The sequence below is a fragment of the Electrophorus electricus genome, chromosome 21, assembly GCF_041902795.1.
Source record: "Electrophorus electricus isolate QZ-2024a chromosome 21, ASM4190279v1, whole genome shotgun sequence".
Classification (NCBI taxonomy): Eukaryota; Metazoa; Chordata; class Actinopteri; order Gymnotiformes; family Gymnotidae; genus Electrophorus; species Electrophorus electricus.
In genome coordinates this window covers 3,219,292-3,240,000 of record NC_137517.1, presented here as the reverse complement: position 1 = coordinate 3,240,000, position 20,709 = coordinate 3,219,292, and the positions used below count along the sequence as shown (strand labels likewise).

Here is a 20,709-nt window from a genome sequence, read left to right as displayed (position 1 = left end):
CTGCTAAGTCTATTAAGACTGCTAATGAGAGTCTCAATAGACTGATTTTAAAATAAATAAGTAAAGGATGATAATCGATAATTGCTAATTAGTAATTAATTGCATAATAATCATCATAGGCCCAAAATAAATGTAGAATAAGTTCAGGGCTCCGACTACAAAACACAAACACAAACAGACAGGGCAAACAAATGCGCCGTTCTCATTAACTCCGCGGGAGTGTTTTCAACATGGCCGAATGTCGCAGAAGGAAGTGACGTTTTCACTAGCCAATCCCATTACCGCGTCCGCGCCGCGCTTCCGGCGCTATTAGCCGCCGCCCCCCTCTCCCCGTTGCCCCGCTAGCGCCCGTGCTCACGGAAAGCCCGGCGTCATGGTGCTCGACCTGGACCTCTTTCGCGCGGACAAAGGCGGCGACCCCGAGCTTGTGAGGGAGACGCAGAGGAAAAGGTTCAAGGATGTGTCACTCGTGGATAAGCTCGTTCAAGCGGACACGGAGTGGAGGAAGCGTGAGTGTCGCCTCGCTAGGCTAACGCGGCTAGCTCGCCAGCCTGTTGGCCAGCGTCAGCTCTTCGTGCAGCTGTCACGTATTTTCCGCTCTTTTGTTTAACCACGTTTACTTATGCGGCACAGAATGCAACCGGTGAATGGTTAACGGTACAACCGAGAGGTGGTTCGTTGGGCTCGTATAAAGTGTGGCTGTCCCGGTGTGGCTGCGCCACGGCTCGGTGCAGTCTGATGCAATCCCTTAGTAGGCATGGTGCACTGTTGGGGATGCCAGCTCAGTCCTTCCTCCATTTAGCTCGCCTAGCTCACTGCTTACCTGAGTCCCAGTCTTTATTCCCTACTCGCCTATGGTCTTCTTCGGATTTATATGTATACATATATGTATTCAAATCAGTTATGATTTCAGGGAAACAGGAGGTTCGAACAGAGGTCCTCCATTACATTTTACTTTACAGCATTTGGCATGCACCCTTGTCGAGGCCAGTGTGGGGCAAGAAGACAGTAAAAATGAATTAATTCATTAATTGTTTAGTGACTTAATCTTTGTTTGAAGACAGTGTGTCTCAGCTGTACAGACAGGCAGGAGATGTTTATTCCAACTCCTGAAGTCCAGGAAAGAGAAGATAATTTTAATATAAATAGTCAGTGTATTCAGATTTGTAGCCACCTGAGAGACTATAACAGATATAGTGTTAACAAATAGTGTTAACGCTACTATTATCCTAGTTTTCACAATTATTGTTACACCAGCCATGGGCCACAAATTTGATTTACTTTTAAGTCACTGTGTAGTAACGTTACAGATATGGTAATAAATGTTGTGACCCTAGAGGCAGGTGGAATGTCTTACTCCTTTAGCTGTTGAGTATTTACAGATTTGTACTGAATAGGCTATTTGTATGCTTGCAATCGAAAGTATTTATCTTGGCTTGGCTTTTTCCAGGTCAGGAATACAAGCAGTTGTTTATAGCACGTTTACGATGTGTTGAATGTCCTCTTCCACTGTCAGGTCGCTTCACTGCTGATAATCTCAACAAGGCAAAGAATTTATGCAGCAAGTCTATTGGTGAGAAAATGAAGGTAAGAAACCTTCCTAATAATAATAAAAAAAAAAATAACCCCAGCCATCAGTTTTTCCTCTTGTGTGTTTTAAACATTGCATGTTTTATTCAATATGCACTCGGTAATGTTGAATTAAGCAAATGTCGGTGTGTTTGCTTCTCTGTGTGTATAGCAGACATTAGTCATATTTCACCTGTCTTGGCTGGGCAGGGTGTTCCCACAACTGGTCACTTACCTAGATTGTGCAGGGGCTGATTTTGTGTGCTAGAGCTGTTCACCTGTGAAGTGCACAACAGCCTCAAACACGCCTGCATCGGTAGACACGGCAGAGCGTGCACTGCTACAGCTGTGATCCGGGTTTACTGACGGGCAACTTCAGTGTCTGGACGCCACCTGCTCTGGGCAGTGGAAACGTACATGCTGTGAGCTGTGTACCGAGAAGAGCACATTATTGTTTAATTGAATGCTGGATATAATCATAAGCATTCCTTTTAGCATCATATGCTTGCTTAACAGGGTTTGCCTGTAGTTTTGGTTTTATATTGTTTCTCAGTATTGTTTCTGTATTATATTTTTCTTTGACTATGACCAGAAAAAAGAGCCAGTCGGTGAAGATGAGACTCTTCCCGAGGACGCACAGCACTTGGAGGCAATCACAGCAGACACGTTATTGGTCAGTCATGTTCACTTATGCAAATATGCATGATTCATTAGCACTGTGACTTACAAACCTTATTCAGCAGTGTTGTACTAAATGCCTGTTTTACCTCTCAGGAGTTTATAGTACATGGAAATTCATGGAATTTCTATAGCACTTTTAAAGAACCCAAAACACTTCTGGAGCATTACAGGCAACTATGAATTTGTCTACTTTGGGTTTTTTTTTTTTTTTTTGCTGGAGATGTGAGGTGAAGGAACTGATTGAACTGAACATCAATCATTATGTCTTTTTAATTATGCATTTTAGTTTTTAGATTTCACATCTCGCTTACCAAGGCGTAGTCAGTGCACAGATGGTCCTAAATCAAGCAATCATGCATACCGCTCCTGTGTCCGTTGGCTACACGTCCCTGAGCACTCTGTCTTGTCCCTGGCAGCCACTGACCGTGACTCAGATTAAGAAGGTTCGCTTGCTGGTGGATGAAGCTATTCAGAAAATGGACACTGAGAGGCTGAAGTTGGAGACGGAGCGCTTTGAGTACCTGAGAGAGATCGGCAACCTCCTGCACCCTTCTGTGCCTATTAGCAACGACGAGGTGAGATTTAGCAACCAGTCCTGTATCCAGGATGCGACCATTTGCTGTTCGATTAGGGCATTGTTGGTGAGGTTTTCCATCGTAATCGCCACTGTGAGCTGCATGGAAAGGACAATCTGGGAGCCCTGTGTATTCATCTTTCATCGAAAGACTTGGGAGGGGAAGCCGTGCCATCGTGATGCATTGCGCTCCTCTTCAAAGGATCTGCCGCGATCGCCAAATAATCTGGACTTGCTGAACCGTTTGATTTGAATCTTCCTTTCGGCTTTGAGTAACACATTAGTAACCAGTGAATCATAAAAGTATCATGAGTTATTGCATAAATTGTGCATTATAATCACCAAGATATAATTTAGCATTTGAAGTTGTAACATGTATTGTATATGCACAACTTTGGATTTTTGCAATTACACTCGGTTATGAATCTAATTACGGATTTGCAATTCATAAAATAATGGCCGCGTTGCTGTTTGCATGCGATTCCTTTTGACAGGAAAGCAGCTCCACACTGGTGTGACGTTTACGTTGTTCTGTAAAGCGTTTCAGCCTTGCAGACTGTTTCTAAGACAGGGTTCAGCTTGGCCGGCTGGTGAATATGCCTCACTTCAGCTCTCCTTCCAAAGGATGCCGATAATAAGGTGGAGCGCACTTGGGGTGACTGCACGGTGCAGAAGAAGTACTCGCATGTGGATCTGGTCATCATGGTGGACGGATACGAAGGAGAGAAAGGGGCCGTCGTAGCCGGAAGCAGAGGCTATTTCCTCAAGGTTTGTTTTCTTACATAACCTAACATCCGATTCCCGTGAAACGTATTGAATTGTACGGAACGTAAACACGGTGGCCGAGTGATCATTTTACTGTTGTTGATGTTTTAAAAGCATTTTCTACCACGACGGGTGTGAGGTGACTCTCGCGATGGTTGTGATTCTGTAGCACTTCTGTGTATTTCTTGTTCACCCACTGTCACGATTAATTTCGAGTCCCGTTAGTGGAGGAGCAGAGGAATGCACTTGACCGTACAATTCACATTAGTTGCAGGTCATTTAGTAGCATGTAGGCAAGAACTTCTGCAGTCAGTAACACTCCTGCTTAAGTGATGTGTACATCAACCACCAGCAGGTCACGACTACGCAACTGCGCTTTTACGTTGGCAATGTACAAGGAGGTACAGTTTAAAACCCACCCAACCAGACAGTAAACCTACAAAATCCATTCCAAAAGTCTTTAAGGCGTCTGGCTGCTATGGCTGACCAGGAAGGGTCATAATTAATTTGAGAGACTTGACTGGATAACATGGAGAAGGTTCTTGAAATCCAGGGTCTTTGGCCCGACGCCGCAAGAGACCGCATGTGAGAAAATGAGATCCACAGCTGTGCTTTTGAGATCACTAACCCCTCATGCTGAGAATGTTAAGCCTAACTGCATCGCTTTCCTAATTCTCTGATGTTCTCCTCCTCCATTTATACTGATTTCATTCTGATATGCTTCTCATTAGGGACCTCTAGTCTTCCTGGAGCAGGCTTTAATTAACTACGCCCTGCGGATCCTCTACAGCAAGAAATACACTCTCCTCTACACACCGTTCTTCATGCGGAAGGAGGTCATGCAGGAGGTGGCGCAGCTCAGCCAGTTTGATGAGGAACTATACAAGGTTCGCAGCCGATTTGATTCACAGATAGTGGTTATTCCCATCCATCAGAATTGAATGGGATTTTATGCTTCTGTAACTTTTTTTTTTTTTTTTTTTTCTCCTCTCTCTCAAAGTAATCTTTTCCCTTTTATGGGTCACATGGTTTCAAGAGGTCCAGAGTGATTGTTTTTTTTTTGCCTCACCATGCTTCTGAAGGTTATCGGCAAGAGCAGCGAGAAGTCGGATGATGCTGCCATAGACGAGAAATACTTGATTGCCACTTCCGAGCAGCCAATCGCAGCCTTCCTGAGAGATGAGTGGTTGAATCCAGAGGAGCTCCCCATGCGTTATGCCGGCATCTCCACCTGCTTCAGGCAGGAAGTCGGCTCCCACGGCCGAGACACCCGGGGCATTTTCAGGGTCCACCAGTTCGAGAAGGTCAGTGGTGCTTAGTCGAGGATGGAAGGTTTCTTCCTAGTTGATGGTTTCATTCAGCATTGAAGTAAAACCAGCATGTCGTCCGTAGTGTTTTGTCCTTTTGTGACAACAAATGAAATGAATTCTGTTCATTCACACAGATAGAGCAGTTTGTGTATGCCTCTCCTCACGATAACAAGTCATGGGAGATGTTCGAGGAGATGATAGGAATAGCAGAGAGCTTTTATCAGGCACTGGGAATTCCTTACCGCATCGTCAACATTGTTTCTGGTCAGTCTTGCCTTCTCATGCTTCCTCTTTGTACCAAACATCACCTTCCTAGTCTGCTGGTAGATAGACTTTTTTTTAATTTTTTATTTAAACAATTTCTTACTAATTTAGACTTCTAGACTTTTATGTTTCAAGTGTCTCTAAGCTTGTGTGCCTCTGCTGTGTGAGGCCTACTCCATCACTGCTCACACACAGCACAATGTTACACGTAGGTGACGAGGCAGCCCCCCCCCCCCCCCCCCCCCCCCCCCGTTCTCTCGCTGTCATGCTCTTGCTGGTTGAGGCATGACTGTGTGTCTTTGGCCCCATGTCCCAAGGCGCTCTGAACCATGCAGCCAGTATGAAGCTGGACCTGGAGGCCTGGTTCCCGGGTTCCCAGGCCTTTAGAGAGCTGGTCTCCTGCTCCAACTGCACAGACTATCAGGCCCGACGCCTGCGCATCCGCTACGGCCAGACTAAGAAAATGATGGACAAGGTGAGACCCAAAGCTGATAAACCAACGGCAGTAGTCCCAGTTCTCATACTTCAGTGCAATGAACTGGTCAGTTTGCTATCGAAAACGTATCAGAGAGACACGGCTACACAGTAACTAATAAACCCTTGTTGCTGTTGCTGTTGCTGCTGCTCAAGGCCGACTTTGTGCACATGCTCAATGCAACCATGTGCGCCACCACCCGCGTAATATGTGCCATCCTGGAGAACTACCAGACCGAAGAAGGCATCATCATTCCAGAGCCGCTCAGAGTGTTCATGCCTCCAGGTGAGCATGTATCTGCTGAAGTACAGCCAAAGGCTTTTTTTAGACTACGTATGCTAGTTCATGAACCAGGACGCCAGCACGCAGTCCACCTGCACAGGTACCTTGTCCCTCAGCAGTGGCTGGCTGGATGCGGTTATGCACGCTTGAAAAATCAAATGGCAAGACTAGTCAAAGTACATAATGCTGTAGTGAATGAAACGGACTATAAAATACTACATTTCATCAACAAAAAATAGCTCTGGATGCCAGAGGGTTAAGAGAAAGCTCCCTAAAATATCTGTTTATTTGGTAAATTTTGTACATCTGTTTTTATGTATTTTCTGCAGGTTTAATGAGTAGTTGTGGTTCTTTTTGATTTAGGCTTAACGGAAATGATAAAGTTTGTGAAGCCAGCTCCCATTGACCAAGAGGTGACCAAGAAGCAGAAGAAACAGCACGAGGGTGGAAAGAAAAAGAAGAAGCATGCGGGTGGCACCGACCTGCTGAACAAAGTGGAGAACATGTCTGTCAGTGACTCTTAGACCTGCCCTTCCTCTCACCGCTGCTCCGCGCAAGACCTCCGTGCGAGTCCGTTAGCCCGGTGGCCGGTTCATACCACCCTTCATCCATCCTCATCCTTTTCCCAGTCCTCTTGCAGGAGGTGCTGAGGGCCAACTTATTAATCTGAGGAGTGCAAGTCCTTTCCATGTAATGGTCGCATTTTCAAAATTGCTTTCATTATAATTCGTGGTCCGATGGTGGTGCGGAACAGCAAAGATCAAAACAACTGTAGTTCTGGAGGCTGCTTTGATGTAATTGAGAATAAAATTCAGGATACATACAAAGGGCGTAAACAGCAGAACACTGTAATTTCAGGGCAGTGGTGGGGTAGGATGCATGAGTCCGTTTATTAAGGGAGCACAAATTTTAGTCGTGCGTAGTCAAAGGAAATCTACAGTTTGTCTGTTAGTTTAAGTGATAAAAGAGGAATTGAACCAAAACAACGCCAGTGGTTACCCAGCAAACTATTACGATGAAAAGGGAAGTTGGCGGTGTATCTTGTAAGTCTTGGGATCTGCCTTGGGATTCCTGCTTTTGATGTGTCCCTGTTGCTGCTGAAAAGAAAATGCTCTTCATTTTTTGTCAGCCATTATATACAACATTTGCTTGAGAAACCTTGTAAGAGATGTTGGTATGGTGGCATATAATAAATGTATTATGGGAAATGTGTTGAAAGGTACTTCATTCATTTGGGAACTAAACTACTGTGCCTTTTGCTACTTAATAGGTCTGTGTTGTAAAAGCTTTCCGAATTTCTGCTGTCATTAAAATCTGAAGTCCCACAAGACGCAGAGTAATACTACTCTAGGTAACATTTAGTTTGTACTTCTTCACTGGAGGTACGTTTTCTCTCGCAAAAATCTTTCATATGTTTGAAGGATCGTGCATTCCGTAGCTTTCTGACAGAACTGGCACAAAGTTTTAGTGAAATATGGAAATTTAGTGCGACCTATGAACGAACGGCTTGACTTATTCACGATACAGCTACACACTAAAACATTGTTAGCTGTACAAAAAATAATATTTTTGCGTATCGCAAATATTTCATATGGGTTTTGGGTTGGAGTTTAATCCCGTTATGCAGAATAACAAAACACGACAGTACTACAAAAGAACGCGTTTCGGTTTTAATTTTGCAGAACCACAATTCCCAGTTTACTCTGCGCCTGCCTCTCAACCAATCAAATTACAGGACACCACGCACACGCCCAGTCTCCATGGTAGACGGCAGCGCGAGAACGGCTAGCTAGGTTGGCTAGCTAGGTTAGCTAGCTGTCTGTGAAGGGGGAGCTTGTAGGGGAGTTAATACATAGCGTCGGCCTTCATGAGCAAATATATTTTCCGTATCCGTTTGTTTTAGAAAGTGCTGTAAGTGAAAATGGGCTCCAGCGAGAGTGCCACCAGGAAGGTGTCGTTCGGCCTCGATGAGGATGAGCGGGTCCAGGTTGTGAGGGGAGTGAAGGTAACGCTAGCTAAAGCTCGCTCGCCTCGGTGACAGCCCGAGTTTACTACGTCTCCCCGATGGTTTATCAAAGTTAACCTAGTCAAACTGGACAAACATCTACCTGGTTTGTATGCGTTGTTGGGTTAATCATTGAGTTTAACCGTCTGCTCTCCCGACTCATAGCCTAATCGAGGTGAAGGCAGATGATTGCCAGCTCTGGCTGAACAGACCTTCAAGTACTTGTGCTGTACTGTACAATAAGCTGTAAGAAGGGCGGGACTTGACTGATGTTTGCTTATATATCCGATTTTCTAGTAACAAATCTGGCAAAACCTAACCTACGGTTCTGTTCCCTGCCATGCTGGCGGTTTTTTTTTTTCTTCTCCACATCTCACCCAGTCATGCTTTCGTCAACAGCTATCTGAGGATGTCCTACAGCGGATGAGGAATGCCAGTCGAGCGCCTACAAACCACAAGGAAAACTCGGGTAAAATATAGCGTTTCTTAGATATGGGTGTGTTAACGCTTTGTTGTCACAGTGTAAAACATGCTTTGGGCATTGGAGTGGTGTGATGGTGGTTATTTTATTTTATTTATTTATTTAAAAAAGGACCATCGTTTTGTTTTATAGTGTCTCACACTCAGCCTTCGAAGTTTCAGCAAAGTACTGGGCCCACAGTTTCTGAGAACATGGAGGACCTTAAAAGAAGGTAGAGCACTCAGTCGGGTTGCTTGATCTGCTGTGCCTTTATGCCCCCCCCCCCCCCCCCCCCAAGTATATACTATACACTAGAATAATGGTCTCTTATTAAAGCGCTGCTTGCCCACTGAACCATGCTGACACCCTGTGGACACAGCGCATCACAACCTCTGTGGCATCTGGAGGGAGGGGAAAAAAGGACATTTGCTATCGCACAGGTATGAACGGGAGCAGGTGGCCATACAGGAAGAGCTGGCCCGCATCGCACGCAAAGAGAGGGAGGCGGTGAGGCAGGACGTAAACAGAGCCATGCAGAGAGAAAAGTTCCAGACACTGCAGGAGGCTGAAAGGGCCAGGCAGCTGGTGAGTCACACGTGCGCACACGTGCAACACCTGCATGTGCTAAGCAAACATTCTGCAAGGCAGCGCAGTGCACTGGGACGTGCTCAGAACGAACGTGTGAGAAATGAGGTCTGAGATGGTGGGATTGCCATAGTCCTATTGCACGTCCGTCTTTTACGTGTGACTTCAGCAACTGGTTGTGCTATTTTTTAACCTATACCTTAGTAAAAGCGTTATTTTTTTCAGCGTTCAGGTTGACTTTTTATTTTTTCCTTTGCTTTTTTATCTTTCTGCATAAAAGTTATTGGCAGAATTGTCACCGAGACATTTTGTGAACTACATTTGTATAATTGTTTCCTATTATGCACATGGATGTGCTGGCTGAATGTCTGGTGAGAGTAACGTGTGAATAACTTATGAATACCTGTCTTAGTTATTCATGACTTTTTAATATAAAACAACCAGGCTGTTTTAAACAGCTTGCAATATATATTGGCATGGTGCATATCTTGTCTTCAGTGACCACACTAAACAGTAATTGGGTGAGGGGGAATGGGGATAAAGGGGGGGGGGGGGAGAAAATAATACCGTCTCTGCCTATCTGCCATAATTCCCAGTTTGAATAGTTTCTTTAAAGACAGCCCTTAGGGCCCGAGCCCTGGTATGTCTGTCATAGGAACACGCGCGACTCCTGTGACATGAGCGAAATTGGCTCTTTGAATCCTTTTCTTCTCTCCATCTCTCTCTCTCTCTCTCTCTCTCTTTGTTCTCTGTTCCTTTTGAGCGTCTGATGGATTGTGTTCGCCCGCCCCGAGGGCTGCAGAGACCGACTGATCTAGCCTGCGACAGTGACCCCTGAGAGCTAGATTTGAGAGCTAGATTACATTCACACAGCTTGCGAGTAAATCGTGAGGTCGCATCGATGCGTCTCTTTAAAAGGTGTGTTTTGTGGAGGTAGTTATTTGTAAAAAATTATTGGATATTAAGTGGGTGACCATTTTGGACTTCATTTAGTGTCCTGTTCAAGACATTTGAGTAGATGTTGGATGAATATTAGAAACTGAGATGCCACTTTAATAGGGATCATTCCGTGCTAACTCACGTAGGCGTCTAGCTCCTGTCATGGATTTTCTTGAAAAAATATTGGGAAAATTTATATTAAATTTATGAGACCTTGCAAAATCCTATAGCTCTAGTCCAGTTATTTTTCTAGTCATGAATTTTTGAAGGTTAGCGCTCTGAGCTAAATTTCATCACTTCTTTGTATGCGTAATATATTTGTATTCATATGTATGTGTTTATTATTGGATTTGGTTCAAATGTATACGGGAAATCCAAGAATCCTTAAGGATAACATTACATCATATATTCATCTAAATATTTTTTGCTGAATGTTTTACAGTAATCAGATTGATAACATATCATTTTTACCCAAATGAATCTTTCATTTTCAAAAAATTAATTTAGTTTAAAATAAACTCCACTAGTTTTCACTTTCGTTCAGCTAAATTTTGTTTCCATGTAGTATTAATGTAGTTCTGTCATATCTCCGACTTCTTTGCTGCCCCAGATGTTGGTAAATGTAGCTTCTGAGGTGAAGCTATTTTGACTGTATATTTTTCCAGGAAGGATTATTCCACTTTCTGTTCTGTCCTCTGCACATCTGCACCATGTTTCCTCTGCCTTCTTACACGAAGGAGCTGTTTTAAAAATACAACTGGGCAGATGATGTAGACGGCCAAAAGTACGTGGACACCTGTCCTAATGACTGAATTCAGGGCTTTTTTTGGTCTCACCCTTAGCTGTGTAAAGTCCAGCACGTAACTGTATCATTTCCTCAGTTGAACTCTGGCAGGAGGCTAGATTGTACCGAACAGCTCAGTGACTTTAAATGTTGCATTGTCATAAGATGCTACCTTTGCCACAAGCATGCTTGTGAAATTTTGGCCCTGCTAGACCTGTCCTGGTCAGCTGCAAGTGCTATCAATGTGAAAACAAAGTGTCTGTTCAGCCACGAAGCAGTAGACCATGCAAACTGGCAGAGAGGGGCCACTCTGGGAACAGAAATCACCTGTCTGCTGTTGCATCACCCACTACAGAGCACCCGCTAGCTGCACAACCGCTTCTGGAAGCAACAGCAGCACAAGAAGTGTGCATGGGAAGCTTCATGAAATGGGTTTCCATGGCCAAGCAGCTACACACGAGCCTAAGATCGCTACGCGCAATGCCAAGCGTTGGCTAGAGTGGTGTAAAGCAGTCTGCCAGCCAAGGGTTCAGGAGCAGTGGAAACGTGTTCTCCGGAGTGATGAATCACACTCCACTATCTGGCAGACTGGGGCGGATATGCCTTCAGCAGATGCCAGGAGAACGCTACCTACCGCGAAGCGTAGTACCAGCAGTGAAGTTTGGTAGAGGAGGAATAATGGCGCGAATGCTTGTGATTTTTAGAACGTGCTGTGCTTTCTGAAGGACCTAGAAACATGCCTCTCTGCTTAGGTTTCAGCACTCATATTTGGTGGTATTATGGTATTATCATTAGTGTTTGTATAAAGAATATTTATGCATTTACCGTGTAAATGCATATTCAAAGCAACAAGCTAACGCCTGACCTTTGGTTAAAGCTAGGTCACTTATGAAAAGGCTAATCAAATACTCAGTTTACACAGGGTCACTGACACAGAGTAACTGACTGCAGTTTGTTAACAGAGTACAGAAGTGGTGGGTTACATGCAGTTGGCTATAAAATATTTGCCATTTTACAGAGTAAACCTACACAGTAAATGTACCAGTGATCCTCAGTGTAACATCCTAAAGTATTTGGAGCGTAATCATTATGCTATTTGTTTATGGGTGTATTTTCTGCAGATGTATGTTTTAATATTTACCCAGATAATCCATTTACATATTCTTCAAAACACATTGGAAGAAACTGGCATTGCAGTAACTTCTTTTTGGTTTGCTCCGCTATGCTTCAGTTTGCTCATTTGCAGGGATGCCAGTGGCATGCTTTCTGTGTGTGTGTGTTTTATCTTTTGATATTGAAGTTTGTTAGGTACTAACAGGAGGCCCAATATGATTTAAAAAAAACCTCGCATGTCAGTGCAGTCCAATGCATCAAAGATTATTGAATTACTCTTCATCTTGTAGAGGACAAAGATGATGAAGAGTTTTCCCAGGGACAAAAAAAAAGATGTTTAAATACATGCCTGACAGAGCAGCAGCAGGAAAGCTATTCAGTGCTGACATTGCGGAACGCAATTAAACATGAAGGATTTAAAACTTTTATTTTTGTTGTACACGATGTTTGTCTGTCCAGGCACCTTTTATGTGAAATGAGAATGTTTCTGTTGTGATGTAGAATGACCCATTCGAGGTTAAAGTTCAACTTCAGGCAGAATGGGTCAAGATATTACACGAGACATATGACGTCTGTACTGTGACCGCCACACGTGCTCCCATGGGACTGGCGTTTTGTGCAGGTTTTATGCAGTTAGAATTTGCCCGCCAACTTGCTAATTCTTGTGGACTATTTGTATGAAGTAAAGTGTTGCCTGAATGTGACGCTCTCTCTGAATGTCAGGGAAAATTCGTTATATGTTTCCCTGAAATTACTGAGGAGATTTACTGTGCTTTATTGACATATTTGACATATCAAATTAGTTGATCTCTGTGTTTTTACTAAAGCACAGTGGGTCACTTGCATGTGAATTTTCACATTGCTGTGTTATGGCCAGTTCATACTGTACCAAAGAGTGATCACCACCGTTTGTCTACATAGCTACACCATGTACGACGTGGCCCAGCATTTCTTTGCTGGTTCCTTGGCCTATCCGAGTGATGATCTCTGACCGGCCGGCCCTTTCTCACCCTGGCCTGTGACACCTTCACGTTCCCTCCGTTTCCCTCAGTTTGGTTTGTTGTGTAGCTTTTTAAAAATATTTATTTATATTTTATTTCTAGCTCAAGAGCCGGAATCCCCCCCCCCCCCCCCGGAGACGCTGCCGTTTGGCATTGTCTACTAAAGAATGCTACAGAAATACAGTTTAACCGAAGCGAGTAATCTGTAACTCCCACTCGTGCACCCTCTCTGAAAACCAAGCACTGCTTCCTGGAGGTAATGTACCACTCCGCCTTTCTGTCGGCCCCACCTGCTCCCCCCCCCCCCCCCCTGTCTGTTAAGCCTTGTTTTGATGCCCTTCATGAATATTCACTTTTAATGACAAGCCTTCACAAGATTAATTTCTGGTGGTGAGAGAATGAGGGGATAAAGGGAGAGTGAGGGAGGGAGAGAGTGAGGAAGAAGGGAAGAGAGAGAGAGAGGGGGAGAGAGAGAGTGTGAGTGAGTGAGGGAGATTATAGGGACTTTTTCCCCCTATTAAACACATTAATGCCATTCTCTGCCCTGTTGCCAAAAAGAGGTGATAAGGTGCATTTGCATAAAGCTCCAGCTTCCCTCCCACTCTGTCATTAAAAAGGCTCTTTTCATTACCGCCGTTTCACGCTGAGATCGGCAGGCGCTTGTGCCACTGCCACTCTGTGCTTACTTATGCGTGTCAGACATGTTTAAAAAAGAAAGACGCGGCGCGCCTTTGTGCCACCTTTACCCCACTCGTGAATGGAGGTAAGACCGAACAGTTCTGACGCACTGATCTTTCATTTCGCCCACTGACACGCCACGGTGCTGGGCCCCTTCTTCTTCAGGCTTTGTAAATTGGATTTTTAATGTTTTGCCTTGATTATATTTACAGCTAGATGAATGAGAGAGAGAAAATAAACCAGAAGAGTACAAGTAAAAAAAAATTAAGCCCCATTGTCTGCTCTCCATCTGTTTAGCCCCAAATTATTCAAGAGCAGATTTTGGTCCAAGTGTTGAATTGTGGGTGCAGTTGCACTCTTTAGACACTAGATGGTAGCGTAAGACCTTTTGGCAGTGTGATGGGCTAGTTTTTCCCGTGTTAGGTTGAAGTGTGGATTTCTGGTGTCTGTGTTTCACACTGGCGTAGAGTTCAGACATCTTGGCTTGGGGACGCGCTTGCCCGTACAACATCATTGTTCCTTCGCTGATTCCGCTGTGTATTTGCCCGAGTTTACTAAGGTGTGTTGGAACATCGTTGAACCGCGCAGCAGCTTCCAGGAGCAGAGGGTTAAGCGAGGGTTAATTTCTCCCAGTGTCGGTCACGGCTACGTCCCACCTGTTCCCCGGTGCTGCGGCCGAGGGCAGGCCCGTTTCCCCCTGCGACACGCTGCGTGGGACTGTGGGCCAGCTGGAAGTGCTCGGAGGTGGGTGCTAATTGCTCCACTCTGTATACGTGACCTAACATGCCCTCGACGGCCTGGCAAGGCGGGAAGTGGCATGGGAGCTGGAACTGGTTTCCCCGCCCGGTGTGAGCGTGGCAAGTTATGCTCCTGTGAGGACGCGCCCACTCACAGGTGCTATGGGTATCCGCGGGCTCCAAATGCTCGCCCTCGGTGTGTGTGTGTGTGTGTGTGTGTGTGTGAGAAAGAGTTCAAAGAAGAAGGGGGGGGGGGGGGGGGAGCGTGAGATGTAGACTAAATAATAAATGTCCCTGGACAGGGCAGGGGGAGTTGTGGGGGGGTAGGGCCGATGACTCTGTTCATGCCCCTTCTCCCGTGGAGCTCTCTACAGCGCGCCGGCACATGCGCCGCAAAACCGTGCGCTTCACCCGGCATCCTCACCCTCTGATCACCCCCGTGAACGGGCCTCGCGCCCGCCAAAGATGCCCTCATTAGCGCGAGCGGGGAAGCCTCCGAGCTGCGTTGTACTGACATGCACAGTCAGGCGCGGGGGGGACGCGCGCGAATGGAAGGTGGTTACACGTAAAAAGGAGGCCCGCTGGGATCCGTTCGCCGTTAAGGGGCTTTGCGTCTGTGATAAGAAACTTAAACGCAGCGTGATTTGCCCCCGAATATGCTAAACTCAAAAATTCCCGAAACTTTTGGAGTGACGAGACCAGATTTGTTGGCCGCTGGCTGTTATTGTGTGCGGCGCCACGTAGAACGCGGATCGTAGATGTTCGTTTGTTACCGACACCGATCCCTTTCCCGATTCCTTGGCTTTTTTGTCGTATTTTTAAAAAAATCCAGACCTGCCCAAGCACAGTTCCCAGCTGCAATACAGCGTGTTTATTTACTTCCTATCTGCCCCCGTGTGTTTTATCAGAGCGCCTCAGTGCTTTAACTAATCCAGCATGGATATATATATAGAGAGAGAGAGAGAGAGAGAGAGAGAGAGACACACACGGAAGGAAGAAAGAGAAGGGACAGGGAGGAACAGAGTGCGCAAGAACACAGAAAGCGTGATGGAGCTCTATCTGTAATTGTAATCTCAGGCTTGACATCTCTCTGCATGTAAAGCTATTAGGAGAAGTGAGCTCTCGGAGCCCTGCTCGGCCCAGGCCCAGGTAATCTCTGTCGGCGTGACGGTGGTGCAGCGGAGCGCCGCAGTTTTTGTCCTGGGATCTGGCCACTGCTCTTCCTGCCCCGATGGGAAGGTTGGGATAAGAGGGTATTAGGAGAGGGATTAGAGTCTTGTAGTCGCGTGCTTACGAGCGTTCGCTTCAGGTGTCTCAGTTAAGCGTGATGTCATTTGTCGTGTCAGCTGTGAAGTGTTTACCTTCCGCCCCCCCCCACCCCGCGTTTGGTGGCGCCACGCCTGAGCAGCGGCTCTCCACCGGAGCTCGAAGCCTCTGCGGGAGATGCTGTCGGATTTTCTGAACCAACTCATGGCAGGGAAACCGGTAAGAGGCGGGCCTGACTCCCTGACCGCTGTGACGAGGGGCCGCGCGTTCCCGACCGGCGGGCGATTAAGCAGGTGACCCAGAGCGAGCAGATCACTGCAGGAATCTTGGGCTCGTTCCAGCAGGAAGGGGACTCGGAGTCTGCCAACCTGCCCATGCCGAAGGCCAACATTCTTTTGATCTCTGCCCAGCTCCTCCGCTCCCAGCGCCCTGGCAACCAGATGGCACTCACATGGGGGCCGCGTAAAGCCATGGACACGTAAAGCAGCTGAGGACGTCAGCAGCGGCGCTTAGCGCGGCTAACGGGCTGCTTTATTAATTGCTGATGCGTCGCGCGGCCCAGAAACACGGCGAAAAACGTGATGGTGAGTGACTGCGTTGGGAGGACGTGGGACGGGATCAGATGGTAGCGCAGCACATCCAACCCAGAACGGAAGGAAGAGTGTAAACACACTGCAGGACATGATGGAGGTACTGCGTGCATGCGCGTGACTGCGTGAGAAGACAGGGAAGTGTGTTTAGCAAATCGCAGCTGCTTTGTCTGTTTGTTTTAGGAAAATGGGTGATAAAGTACAGGTTCTCGCGGCACACACGTCGCGAGACATTGTAGTCCCATTTGTACAGAGCGCTACCGAGCGGGGATCAGAGCGGCGTCACGTGATCCTGGCGCTTGCTTCCCCAGCCGACAAACTCCAGGGTGTCCTGGGCAACCTGCTAATCGGAGCCGGATCCTCGCTTGGTTGCGGATCTGTCAGTTCACCTCCGTCTCCATCTGATGTCCACCTGTCACACCGTCTCCCCCTCTGTCCAGCCGCGTGGTGCACGCGTGCGCACCAAGCGTGGTGTGGAATACTGCTCATTTCCACACTTGTCAGTGTCATTCGCGCGGTGGCCATCGTCTTCCTGTTCCAGATCCCAAGCAGTGAGCAGCACGGCCATCGGCTTTGTTGCAGCTAAGAATTACAGGAAATTAAAGAAACGTGCATGTGTCTGCGTGTACGTGTTTGTATATGGGCAAAAAAGTGTGTGCGCACATATGTTTTGTGGTGGAGGAGTGAAAGACTTCTTGGTGTGTGTATGTGTGTGGTTGATTTTATTTGACGCAGAGCTACTTATCTTCCTATAAGACATCACTTCCGTCAAAGCTTTGCACAAGGGTATTGGCACAGAAGTCACACCAATTGTTTATAGCACAAATGGGACCAACAGTAGACTACCAATATCTGAAAGACGTGGTAACCTCACGTGGACTTTGGTTCTGTAATGCTCTTTCGTAAAAGCTCTCTCACGTTTGAAATGCCCCTTACCCGACTGCTGGGTTAGGTATTGCCCTCTACACTATACTGCCTCTGCACAGCGTGCAGCCCCCGAAACGCTGCAGTTTTGCTTTAGCCGCGATTCTGACTTTCGAAGTGGCGCACGCAATTAAAAGAAGTGTTTCCCAGTATGACATTAACACGGGAAAGGCCAGCGTTATCTACCCGCCAGTGTACCCTTTAAGAACCAGCTTCTGTATTCCTAGGCCGGCCTCCTCCTTTGCTCCATGCCGTGCCTCAGACGCTCGTCTTGGCCATAGGGAGCTCCCAGCCGGACCTGATTACCTTCCGTCTGCGGATTAATTAATTAAACGTGTGAGCCGCTCTGAAAATATAACTCGAGTACCAGAAACGATCCCGTGCTGTGGGATTCGCATCCTCGATGCCCCGTTTTTCGCCGCAAGAACAGAAATCCCTGCGTCCACGCCGTGAATGAAATAAAGTGGTGTTTTGTTTCTTACCAAAACACCATTTTCCTTTAATCGCTGCCTCGTTTAGAGTTGTGCTCTGTTTGCTTGTTGTGCATCTTATTCTCTCTCACTCTGCTTCCTGCAGCCTTCCCCGGAACTGGATGCATGGGTAAGCATGGCCTCTTTCTCTCGCGCTCGCTCTCTCTCGCTCTCTCTCATTGCGATCTCTTTGGAACATGGTGTTTTCTCTTTTTTCTCTCCCTCACTCTCTCGCCGTGCGCTAAGTCCCGATAGCAAGCGTGCGAACGGCGTGACAGTTCTGCAGCCACCCAGCTAGAAAATTGCATATGATGTGCATGCTGATGGAGGAGATTTGTGGCACGCTGCAGACGGGCGGTGGAGGGGAAAAGGCTGATTATGCTGGCCCGTAATTCCGGGCAGCGCTTTGCCACGTTGCGTTGTGTGCCTGCTGGTCTGTGTGCTCCATTCTTTTGGTCAGTACCACAGGGTGCATGCTCTCTCTCTGTGTGTGTGTGTGTGTGTGTGTGTGTGTGTGTGTGTGTGTGTGTGTGTGTGTGTGTGTGTGTGTGTGTGTGTGTGTGTGTGTGTGTGTGTGTGTGTTCGTGCTGACCTCAATGTAGAGATATGCAAAGTAAGCAGGGGATTGCCAGGATGTGGCCAGGCATGGGGGTCTGTGAGAGGGCGGATTTCTCCGTCCCATTGCCGACTGGTGGGCTTCATGTGTCGCCTTTTCTTTTTTCGCTGGTTGCTGAGTTATTCAGCTCATTTGCATTTACGTGCGAGCGGCAGCTTTTGTGCTTGATTATAGAAATTATTGCTATTGTGCACATCTGTACAGCTCTGTATAAATATGGATTGTTGGGTATAAGTATATGTTGCACTTCCTTGGTGCCATTGCAGTAGCTTGAGGAATGCTCCTCGTAGTTCACGATGAATCAGTGTGAGTGTAGGCAGACACGGTATGGGAAAATCACTGCCATTAATGCATACGGGCACAGGTGGGGGAATCCATACTGCGTTTTTCATATGGTTGTCAGTCACATGGTATGTTTACGTTTAATAACGTTGTGGGGGTCGAGTCTGAGTGTTGTGTTCAGTCATCGGTCATCATTTGATTCATCTCTCTAAGTCATCATTCCGGACCTCCAGATCATGACCTTTTTGCGTCTTCTGTGGTTTCACACCATGCACTTGTTTTGGAACACGTCCACATTACAGATCCTCCCTGTTTTTTTTTTTTTTCCTAGACCTGAAAAAATTAGGACAATGCAACTGAATTAAGTGTGTTTTGCCCCACGATGGCCATGAGGACATGAGACGCGTACACACCCGTTAGAGTGAAAGGTTTTTGTGATGTAAAAATGAAACCAAGTTAAACCATTTCAGAACCTTCTTCACTTTTATTGTGAAGTGGCAGCATATTAAAATCTAGTAAAGACCAATTAAATATTTTAGAGAAAAACAAAAAAGTTATAAAATCTGGCTTGCATAAGCTTAATAAGTATATTTGTGAATTATATTAATTATAATTCACATTCCAACTCATGTTAAATACTAATTTATATATACCTGCCATCAATTAAAGTGATAATTTGTAGTTAACCAAAGTTCAGTTGTTCATATGTGATTTTCCTTGGTAACATCTTGGTAACATCCAACTGGAAAAGCTATTGGGCTTCAGAAAGCATACAAATAAGGTACTGGATCTTGTTAAAGATAAAGTCAGGAGAGAGTTACAAAATATGTCCAAGACATTGGCTGTACCATGGAAAACTGTAAAGACAATAATCACCAAGTGGAGATGTATGGCCCATTAGTGACATTACTAAGAATATGATGCCCATCTAAAACTGATGAGAAGACCAAGGGATACTGGCTAGAGAAGCTGCCGAGAAGCCTACAGAAGCATTAGAGGAATTGCAGTAACTTCTGGCAAGTACTCCTGAATGCTTTGTATGTCGTAGGGTGCGGTTTAGGGTGGCAAGACAGAAGCTTGATCAAATACACATCCAGTCCCAAAAGTAAAATGCAGCACCATCTCCACAGTGAAGCGTGGTAGCAGCACCATCTCCATAGTGAAGCCTGGTGCCACCATCCTGCTTTGGGGCTGTATCTTGAGCTGGAGTTGGTGCTTTAATCAGAGTTCTGGGGATAATGGCAAGCTCCAAATAAGGCGTTTGTATCACTGGGCACGGTGTCATTTTCATATTGCTGGGCATCTCCACTTACTCATGAAGAAAACTCCCCCGAACTAATCCTTTGTAGGTTCTCTAACCGGAGCCTTGAGTTTGTACTAGGAGCTGGTGTAGGTTCTCTGACTAGACTCATACTGTTAGATTTGCTGCCTTGCAGGTCGAGCTTTTATCGGTTCTTGGATGAGAGCCATGAGTTGGTACTGTTTGTTTTAGGGTCGGGCTGATAGACGATGCATCGTACATCAACGATGGCTGACGTAGTTTGTATTAGTGCTTTATGTCATTGTTTTTATTTAGTAGAATGTATATCTATTGCTGAAAACTATTTTTGGCAGGGGACATAAATTGTTTTTTGGTTTAGATTTTTTTTCTGCTTCAGCGTATTTTTTAATTTTAAAAATATTGCTTAATAAACAGAAAAAACACTGTAGTGACTGTTCTCTGTCTAAAATGAAGCAGTCAAAAGTGATTTAAAAAAAAAAACTCACACTGTTTTTTTCTCAGTTAATACAACTAATTGAATTGCTGTTGCAAAAAAAGTAAAAGAAAGCTATGTAAAAGGGTACCGCTAATATCGTTGTTTGCCAGTTGGGTAGTCATGGCCCAGTCCTCGTTAGCTTCTTCACTGCGTAGTCAGAGCTGTTGCAGCGTGCGTGGTGGCTGCGTTTCCCTGCCTTTAGGGCCAGCACGCGTTGTTACTCTGCAAACAGTGTGTTATCACTAGTGTTGTCATTGAAGTTGGTGGCATTTCCTTTGTCAGGTTTTGTCCTGTTTTTCCTGTTTGGGAGTCAGAAGAGCTGGGTTGTTTTTTTTTGAGTTAAGGAAGAAGAGGGAACTGGGGCAGTAAATTGTTTTGTTTGTTGTTTTGGCCTTAGCCCACCCTGAAGCTGTAGTCCTTTGGTTCATTTTGGGGAGTTTTTGTTCCTTCTATCTGTTGTGTTCTGTACCTTGAGATAAACTGATCAAAACTTGCCTTTTGCTTTTATCTTGGTTTCATTTTTTCTTAAAAAAATGCCATTTTAACAGGGATGGGTAGACTTTTTATATCGACTGTAGCTAT

At 45.8% G+C, this 20,709-nt stretch overlaps 3 protein-coding genes across 10 annotated transcripts in view; all 3 read left to right on the top strand.

The window, feature by feature from the left end:
• si:ch211-207e14.4 (interleukin-17 receptor D) overlaps positions 1-204 on the top strand; it is an 8,521-nt gene extending 8,317 nt beyond the window's left edge. For both annotated transcript variants that reach the window (XM_081704979.1, XM_027008501.3), the window contains exon 12: positions 1-204. This exon is cut by the window's left edge and continues 1,563 nt beyond it. The gene's annotated coding sequence lies outside the window, so the exon portion shown is untranslated.
• A 106-nt stretch (positions 205-310) lies between these two features.
• Positions 311-7,128, top strand: sars1 (seryl-tRNA synthetase 1). The gene is made up of 11 exons (XM_027008492.3): positions 311-509; positions 1,517-1,587; positions 2,162-2,242; positions 2,667-2,825; positions 3,449-3,592; positions 4,321-4,476; positions 4,672-4,893; positions 5,034-5,163; positions 5,481-5,638; positions 5,794-5,923; positions 6,284-7,128. The coding sequence occupies exons 1-11, from the start codon at positions 374-376 to the stop codon at positions 6,442-6,444; spliced, it is 1,548 nt and encodes a 515-aa protein (XP_026864293.2). The 5' UTR covers positions 311-373; the 3' UTR covers positions 6,445-7,128.
• Positions 7,129-7,674: 546 nt separating this feature from the next.
• The window catches only part of chchd6a (coiled-coil-helix-coiled-coil-helix domain containing 6a), a 45,608-nt gene continuing 32,573 nt past the window's right edge, over positions 7,675-20,709 (top strand). For 2 of the 7 annotated variants that reach the window (XM_081704107.1, XM_081704104.1), the window contains exons 1-5: positions 7,675-7,925; positions 8,325-8,394; positions 8,539-8,617; positions 8,826-8,970; positions 17,579-17,602. In XM_081704107.1, the coding sequence (XP_081560233.1) occupies positions 7,842-7,925; positions 8,325-8,394; positions 8,539-8,617; positions 8,826-8,970; positions 17,579-17,602 (402 nt within the window). In that variant the 5' untranslated portion in view covers positions 7,675-7,841. Of the gene's footprint in view, positions 8,032-8,324; positions 8,395-8,538; positions 8,618-8,825; positions 8,971-17,578; positions 17,603-20,709 lie in introns of all 7 variants that reach the window. The other 5 variants (XR_014119026.1, XM_081704108.1, XM_027008489.3 and 2 more) reach the window with 4 other exon arrangements.

Bases quoted from the DNA above. Each gene is read 5' to 3' on its own strand.
- sars1 (XM_027008492.3), top strand. From the start codon at position 374: ATGGTGCTCGACCTGGACCTCTTTCGCGCGGACAAAGGCGGCGACCCC. The intron at 2,243-2,666 runs GTCAGTCATGTT...TGTCCCTGGCAG, and splicing joins TCACAGCAGACACGTTATTG to CCACTGACCGTGACTCAGAT. The intron at 4,477-4,671 runs GTTCGCAGCCGA...ATGCTTCTGAAG, and splicing joins TTGATGAGGAACTATACAAG to GTTATCGGCAAGAGCAGCGA.